This window comes from Triticum urartu, chromosome 2 (genome assembly GCF_003073215.2).
Source record: "Triticum urartu cultivar G1812 chromosome 2, Tu2.1, whole genome shotgun sequence".
NCBI classification, from domain to species: domain Eukaryota; kingdom Viridiplantae; phylum Streptophyta; class Magnoliopsida; order Poales; family Poaceae; genus Triticum; species Triticum urartu.
Window position 1 is genome coordinate 211844263 of NC_053023.1, and position 9053 is coordinate 211853315.

Consider the following 9053-nt stretch of genomic DNA (forward strand, 5'->3'; position numbering starts at 1 on the left):
GTGCGTTCGGTACTTGATCGGTTGGATCGCGAAGACGTTCGGCTACATCAACCGCGTTACTTAACGCTTTCACTTTCGGTCTACGAGGGTACGTGGACACACTCTCCCCTCTCGTTTCTATGCATCTCCTAGATAGATCTTGTGTGATCGTGGGGATTTTTTTTGAAATACCGCGTTCCCCAACACACTCCCGATAACGACTTTGTCGTGCAGCTCTTCAAGTGTGAACCTACAGAGGGTGATTCCTCCAAGTTCACCTTAATGGTTACATCGACTGGGAATCCATCTAGGGTGATTCCTAGGATCCCCCTAGATGTTACAAACACACAGTTACCTTTACCTGTTCCTCGTCTACTGTTTCTATGGGACAGGCGATACCACTCCGGTAGAGGTGGACCTAAGTTTTCGACACTCTCTTGTGAGCGGGTTGACCTGGAGGGCACCCGCGAGATAATTACGCAGCACGACCGGGCATTCTTGGCCCTTGCCGTAAGTTCGCGAGACGGGGCGACGGGACCACATATCATGGATCATTGATCGTCTCCATGCGTCCCAAGACACTAATGGGTTTGGACATGTGATCTGAGTAGGCTCTGGCCTTTTCGCACCAACCACCACGCGGGAATAGGTATGGGCACTCTGCGTCTTTCGATTCTCCTGAAAGCTCTATGGAAGTCACAGTTGACCGGTGTAACACCCATGATGCGGCTATATCTCCCACATGTCGGAGCACGACTTAGAGGCATAACCGCATTGTAGGCATGTCGCAAGAGGGGTAATCTTTACACATCCCACGTACTGAATAAGAAAGAGGTACATAGTTGGCTTACAATCGCCACTTCACACAATACATAAATATAGCATTACAATCATCCAGATACAATCAAGGTCCGACTACGGAACCAAAATAAAGACAACCCCAAATGCATAAGATCCCCAATCGCCCCAACTGGGCTCCACTACTGCTCGTGTGGAAAGGAAATGTAGTAACGTCCTGAGTCCTCATCGAACTCCCACTTGAGTTCAGTTGCATCTCCGAGAATGACATCATCGACACCTGCATCTAGTTTTGGAAGTAATCTGTGAGTCACGGGGACTCGGCAATCTCACACCCTCGCGATCAAGACTATTTAAGCTCATGGGTAGGTAAAGGCAGTGAGGTGGAGCTGCAGCAAGCACTAGCATATATGGTGGCTAACTTACGCAAATGAGAGCGAGAAGAGAAGGCAAAGCACAGTCGAGAAGCTATAAAGATCAAGAAGTGATCCTAAAACTACTTACGTTCAAGCATAACACGAGACTGTGTTCTCTTCTCGGACTCCGCCGAAAAGAGACCATCACGGCTACACACGCGGTTGATGCATTTTAATTAAGTTAAGTGACAAGTTCTCTACAACCGGATATTAACAAATTCCCATCTACCCATAACCGCGGGCACGGCTTTCGAAAGTTCAAATCCCTGCAGGAGTGTCCCAACTTATCCCATCACAAGCTCTGACGGTCAACGGAGGATATTCCTTCTCCCAGGACGGCCCGATCAGACACGGAATCCCGGTTACAAGACATTTCGACAATGGTAAAACAAGACCAGCAAAGCCGCCCGATGTGCCGACAAATCCCGATAGGAGTCGCACATATCTCGTTCTCAGGGCACACCGGATGGGCAAGACGTCGGGTTGGCATAGACCCTGGTTGCCCAGGGGGCGCCGGACATCGCTCAGTTTGGACCAACACTTAGAGAAGCACTGGCCCGGGGGGGGTTAAAATAAAGATGACCCTTGAGTCCGCGAAACTCAAGGGAAAAAGGCTAGGTGGCAAATGGTAAAACCAAAGTTGGGCCTTGCTGGAGGAGTTTTATTCAAGGCGAACTGTCAAGGGGTTCCCATTATAACCCAACCGCGTAAGGAATGCAAAATCAAGGAACATAACACCGGTATGACGGAAACTAGGGCGAAAAGAATGGAACAAAACACCAGGCATAAGGCCGAGCGTTCCACCCTTTACCAAGTATATAGGTGCACTTAAAGTAAACAAGATATAATAATGATATCCCAAATAATAAACATGTTCCAACAAGGAACAAACTCCAATCTTCACCTGCAACTAGCAACGCTATAAGAGGGGTTGAGCAAAGCGGTAACATAGCCAAACAACGGTTTGCTAGGACAAGGTGGGTTAGAGGTTTGACATGGCAATATGGGAGGCATGATAAAGCATGTGGTAGGTATCGCGGCATAGGCATAGCAATAGAGCGAGCAACTAGCAAGCAAAGATAGAAGTGATTTTGAGGGTATGGTCATCTTGCCTGCAAAGTTCTCCGAGTTGACGTATGCTTGATCCTCGATAGCGTACTCAACGGGTTCCTCGATCACGTAATCGTCTCCCGGCTCTATCCAAAGCAAGAACACAAGCAAAGGGAACCACAATCAACCACGGTGCAATGCGCAAGCAACATGATGCAAAACATGGCATGATATGCGGGATGTAATATGCAATGCATATTCATGCTCCGGAAGGGAAAGAATGAACCAGGCCTCAACTTGTCAAACCAAGAGCGCCGCTGGAAAGATGGGTTGATTTTGGTCGAAATCGATATAAAGATCACCGGAGTCGGATGCACTGTTTGCAAATGGCAAGCAAAACAATAATGGCACTATACTGCGATTAACAGCACAATGCCATCTAAAATGCATCAAGAAACTAAGCTACTGCACTCTAACATAGCAACAAAGCACATGGCAGTGGTCCACTCAAGATGCTTGACAAAAGACGAACACTGAGCTATGGCTAAATCACACAATAGCAGGTTCAAACAAGCATGGCAAAAGTGCAAAAGATATCAGGTTCACAGACTTAGTGAAAATAACCTGTCAGGATTTAACACCAGGAAGCAATGTTTAGAGCAAGATAACAACATGCTACAGGAACATATTATGGCAAAGCAAAGAATGGCATGAAACTACTCAAAGCATATAACAAAAGTCCCTTACTGACCATAAGCCAAAAGGGGTAAGAAAATATGGTGGCACCCATGTAAACATAGCAAGTTTCGTTAACAGATTCAGACTTAGCAGAAAACTGGACATGGCAAAAACAGAGTTATGTAGGCATGTTTGCGAGCTCGATGCACTCACCACAAAGAATTGCATGACAACCACACCCAGCAAGAAGACATGATCAAGAAGCTAACCATGGCAAGTACCATCTCATAGCATGCAAGGATCAACTACAACAATCTCGGCAAAATTGATTAACACGTAAACAATCTGCCAGGAACATTTTATAGCAAAAGTAGAGCAAGATTGAGTCATGCTAGGGTACTCCATAATTCCAAACAAAGACATGGATGGATAGAACAAAACAATATATCAAAATCATCCTTACTGAACATGCTCAAAAGAGGCATGGATCACTCTGTAGCAACATGAATACATGGCATAAAAATAACATCAGGGAAATGACTTAGAAGAATTCTAAGTCCCTGAAATCAGCAACATCACGAGAGCTACTTTGCATGCTTGTGCTAGTCACCACATTGATCAAACAAATACATGGCATACACCCCTGTAAAGACGGCATGGCATAGCCCAAAACACATGTACGGCTCAAATTCATATGAGGCACACGATAAACATGGAAAAAATGACAAATGTCCAAAATCTGTTAAGAAACAGAAACTAACATTCTATAGCACTCTTGCAACAGCATTTTAGCCATCAAGATGGACACAAACAAGCATGGTGCAATGGAACAAAATGAAGAGCACATCCATACGAACAATTTGATATGTCACATGCGCAAAACGTAGCTACGGATGATGAGATATGGTATGAAGGAAAGTGCTAGAAAATAATGTAGACTTAGGAAAAAATGAGGTCAACCCCTAGGTTTCTTCTCAGATCCAGATCGGCGCGGTTCCTGATGTTCGCCGTCGATCTCCCGCGGTGACTGGAGCTGGGAGAGCTCATCGGAGTTCTCGAGGAGGAGGCCGGAGTCAGAGGGAGCCGGTGGCCGGAGCGGGGGAGACGGCGGCCGGGTGGCGAGGCGGAGCGAGCGGGGTGGCGGAGCGGCAGATGGTGGCGGAGCGGCGGAGCAGGGCGGCGGCCGGCGTCGTAGATCGGCGACGGGCGGCGCGGGGAGGCGCCTCGCGGGCGGCGAGCAGCGGCCCGGGCGCGTGGGCCAGGAGGGCCCCGCCTGGGCCCGGCGGGCCGGCGCGCGGGTGGCGGCGTGGGGATGTGGGCCCGGGGCGGCGGAGAATCCGGAGGCGACACGTGGCTGCAGGCGGCGGCGGGATTTGTCCGACGGCGCCCGGACACGTCCGGCGGCGTGGAGGGGAGAGGGAGCTAGGGTTTGGACCCGAAATTTCGGAGGGGGAGGCCTATTTATACATAGAAGGAGTTAGGAGACTCCAAATGGAGTGCGGTTTTCGGCCACGCGATCGTGATCGAACGACCGAGAGGATGGAGGGGGTTTAGGTGGGTTTTGGGCCACTTTGGAGGGGTGTTGGGCTGCAACACACATGAGGCCTTTACGGTTCCTCGGTTAACCGTTGGAGTATCAAATGGACTCCAAATGGCATGAAACTTGACAGGCGGTCTACCGGTAGTGAACCAAGACCGCTTGGCAAGTCTCAGTCTAATCCGAGAACGTTTAACACCCGCACACGAAAAGAGGCAAAAGGGGACGCCGGAGGACGTAGGAGTGCTGGAATGCAAAACGGACAACGGGGAAAATGCTCGGATGCATGAAACAAACACGTATGCAAATGCGATGCACATGATGACATGATATGATATACATGACATGGACAAAAAGCAAAACGAAGGCAAAACCCAACCATGAGGGAATATCATAACTTAGGGCCGAAAATGGCAAGAGTTGGAATACAAATATGGCAAGTTACATACGGGGCGTTACAAGCGGCACACGCCCGGGTAGTCCGTGTAAGCACCTGCTTTGTATAAAGAGGTATCCAGGACTGATCCCGGCCGTCCTCGCAACGCGCAGGAATGCAAAGGACGATTGACCCATGACCCCTTCACATTTAGGATGTAGACCGGTGTGTTGGCCTCTCTGTTGAGCCTAGGTAGGACTACGACATATTGATCAGCCGAGGCCGGGCATGATCCGGAAAAGTGTGTTCGGTCGGAGTTAATCGAGCGTGCAGGGAAGTATATCTATTGGAACAGTCGTGCCCACGGTAACGGACGCTCGGAGTTGTATCCCGATCTATAGAACTAGAACTGGATACTTGAGACACTAAAAGGATATGATGGCTCCGAGATTGCTTTCTCGCAGGGAGTTGAGGAAGGATCTCCTGATACTACAACATACTTATTACTTATGCTATGTTACTCTACTCTTTTCTGTTGATGTAAGAGTCTTCGATAGGCTAGGTCTTCCTTCTATTCTGGCATTTCTGCAGTCCAGTCCAAAGATATAGCGCCATTCCTTTGATACTGATGCATACTTAGTATAGATCTGATGTAAGTCTTGCGAGTACTTTGGATGAGTACTCATGGTTGCTTTGCTACCTCTTTTCCCCCATACCCGATTGGTGCGATCAGATGATAGAGCCCAGGAGCCAGCTGATCCCGCCAACGACTACTACTACCCTGATAGAGCCTACTACTACTACTACGTGGAGACCGCCGACGACCAGGAGTAGATAGGAGGCTCTCAGGCAGGAGGCCTCGTCTTTTTGATTAGATGTCGTTGTTTTGTTAGCCTTCTTAAGGCAGACTTGTTTTATCTTATGTTTGTACTTAGATATTGTTGCTTTCGCTGACGCTTGTTTATTTGAGCTTATGTATTCGCGCCCTCGAGGCCCCTAGCTTGTAATATAAAGCTTGTATGACTTTTATTTGTGTCTAGAGTTGTGTTGTGATATCTCCCCGTGAGCCTCTGATCTTGATTGTGCACATTTGCGTGTATGATTAGTGCACGATTAAGTCGGGGCATCACACCGACGCTCCTGGAAATGCGCCTACTCCACATGAGGTTATTGTCCCAGCGTTCCTGGTGGCTGGTTGCGTGCCTCTAGCTCCTAGCGATGACTCGTTCTAGCAGCGCGACGATAACTTGGTAGCCTGTGTATCCTGGCAGCTGCCTTGACAGCAATGGACATCCTCAGGCCTCACTACATGGCACGAGATGCTACGTCGCCTCTCAATCTGGGGTTCAAATTTGGCGATCTACGGGCCCTGGTCGATTGACTCGTGTGTAGCTCGCTAAGTGGCAATGAGGTCGGAGCCGTGGTGGTTTACACGGTCCAGCTGGACGAGGCATGAGATGTGAGATGGATGGGGAAAGACGGGCTAGTATGTGCCAGATAGTCGAGGTGGTGTGTGGCAACAATGTCAGTGATGTGTGGAGTTGCTGAGGTGGTGTGTGGCAACAATGTCAGTGATGTTGTCCGACGGAGCTAGTGGCGACAAACTATTCCAATGGGCAATGTTGGCTCGTGGTCTATTATTTGGGGGCAGATGGCTATGCACATATTTAAAAAGGAAGTACACTTGCGACAGAGGCGGAAGATCGACAGTGAGTTCCCAATATGAGATTTTGCCGGTACCCTTCTCTATCGTTATCTGATCTACGATCCCGCGTCACATAAGTGCGTCCACAGATGTTGTTGACTCTAAACACGACTCTTGGTGACTTGACTGACGTGTGCAAGGTTTTCAGTTTGCATGGTTGTGTCCACGTTCAGATTGTGTGCAATTGCGGCGGCGGCGGAAAATGGAAGTTCAAGCCATGAAAACGTGTAACGAAGGGCCAATTATTGTTCAAGTGCGTATAAGTGCTTTGTGCTGTTCATGCCCATGACTGGTGAAGCTCTTGGTGACTGACTTGCCATTTTAACATAACAAATCAGCGAGTACAAGAAGAAGAAGTGAAGCATCTGAATCAGAACAAAACAGCTCAAATCAGATACATCAGCTTGTTCGATTGATGATTATTCCCGACATAAATGATGACCTTTGTGACACATACTCGATCACTTCATCTACTCCTCAAATAAAACGCTCCCGTTAAAGGGGATGCTGACACTGAATAATACTACTACTGCTACATTGCCTTCTCTGCTACGCCGATCTTGATTTCTGTTGCCTCTTTTCTTGCCTTGCTTCTCTTGTCCTGGAGGAACTCCGTCAGCACCCGTAGCGCAACGTCGGCGTCTTCGCTCCGCAGCAGCATCTCGGACACCTCGGCCGGCGTCACCTTCACCTCCACTGCGGCCAGCAGTTCCTGTATCCCTGGGAACAGAGCATGGTCATCCACGAGGTGATAGTTCCTGGCCAACGTCTTGAACGCCTCCCAGCAGCAGTGGCCCATGTAGATGTGCATGTCCATGCGCCCCGGCCGCAGCAGCGCCGGGTCGAGCCGGTCCTTGTAGTTGGTGGTGAAGATGATGATGCGCTCCTCGCCGCTCGTCGACCACAGCCCGTCGATGAAGTTGAGCAGCCCGGACAGCGTTATGGTCTGCTGTTGGCGCGCTCCCGGGTGGTGGGCCATGTCCTCCGGGACGTTGTCGTCTGATGAACTGCCGTCGTCGGCCGGCACCGGCATCGTGCGGTCCTCCCTCGACTTGGCGTCGAAGCAGCAGTCGATGTCCTCGATGACGAGGATGGATTTGTTGGGCATGGCGATAAGCAGCCTCTGAAGCGCCGAGTTGAGGCGCACCTCGGAGAGATCGAGGTCGTAGAGGTTGAACCGGAGGTAGTTGGCCATGGCGGCGACAAGGCTGGACTTGCCGGTCCCAGGTGGACCGAAGAGCAGATACCCGCGCTTCCAAGCCTTGCCGATCCGCCGGTAGTACTCCTTCCGCTTGAGGAAACGGTCGAGGTCGTCGGTGACGGCCTGCTTGAGTGCCGGATCCATGGCGAGCGTGTCGAACGTGGCCGGGTGGTGGTGGTTGATGCCGTGCCACGACCGACCCTCGTTCATGAAGATCTTGAGCGCGCGATCCCGCCGCTGCAGCTGCTCCGCCGTGGACATGATGAACGGCACGTACCGCTCGAGGGCCGCCTCCGTGTGCTCGGCGTCAAAGCTGAGCTCGAGGGTCTCGCGTGGTGCGGCCCGATGCCCCTTTCCCTTCTTGCCTTCGTCGCCGCCGGTCTCGATGGACGTCCATTTGAAGTCGACGCCGTCGAAGGTGTCGGTGGTGGAGCCCCCATCGTCCATGCACAGGAGTGTGCTCCAGCTGCTGCTCCCGTCGGGCTCCTTGTACCGGGTGCGCGCGAGGCAGAGCCGGCGCATGGCGGTCGGGTCGATCTTGGTGGCCAGGTAGGCGCGCGCCGCCTCGAAGAGGTGGTTCTCGTTGTACCCGGCGTCCAAGTGGCGGCGGATGACGATGGTGTGGCGCTCCTTGTCGCCGGCGCCGAGGCGGGCGCGCACGAACGCGGCACCCCAGCGCACCGCGGCGCGCAGCTCCTCGGGGAGGAGCTCCCTGGCCATGCTGCGCACCAGCATGGCGTACGCGGCCACGGACGCCGCCGTGGCCAGCGCCTTCTTGTACGTGTCCACCACCCTCCCGCCTCCTTCCAACGACGACGCCGCGGCTCCGGCCATGGTGGTCAGTGGCAAGTTATCCATGAGTGCGATGCGAACACGAGTGTGCTCCACGCCTCGTATATGTACTGGTGCTCTAGGGTTCATTTCCTGTTACGATCGACGAAGTTGTAGCACCGATGCGGCGCAGTTTCGTGGAAGGTGCCATAAAGGCAATAGTGCTAATGTCGACCGATTGACTCGAGCTGAGTCGTCTCTGTTTAGGGCTGTTTAACACCCAATCGTCCTTCAACTCGTGTTGCCCTTATTTCATTCCGAATTTTCTTGCTGAAGAGGCTTCACGTGCTGCAGAAGTCCTGGTATATTATGAGAGGAAGTGTTGTGATGGTGATGTATTGCATGCAAAGTGCAAGCAAGAACAAAAATGAAAAATATAGACTATGAAGTTCAAGTAAGGTTATAGTGGAAGTTCTGGTATATTATGGTAGGAGGTGCTGGTGTTGTATTCCATAAAAGAGAAACCAACAAATAATCATACA

General features: G+C 51.0%; 1 protein-coding gene across 1 annotated transcript; it reads right to left on the reverse strand.

Moving 5' to 3' along the window:
- Positions 1-6905: 6905 nt before the first annotated feature.
- LOC125536839 (AAA-ATPase At3g50940-like) lies at positions 6906-8709 on the reverse strand. The gene has a single exon (XM_048700123.1). It carries the CDS (start codon positions 8659-8661, stop codon positions 7072-7074), a length of 1590 nt encoding a protein of 529 aa, XP_048556080.1. The 5' UTR covers positions 8662-8709; the 3' UTR covers positions 6906-7071.
- Positions 8710-9053: the final 344 nt, after the last annotated feature.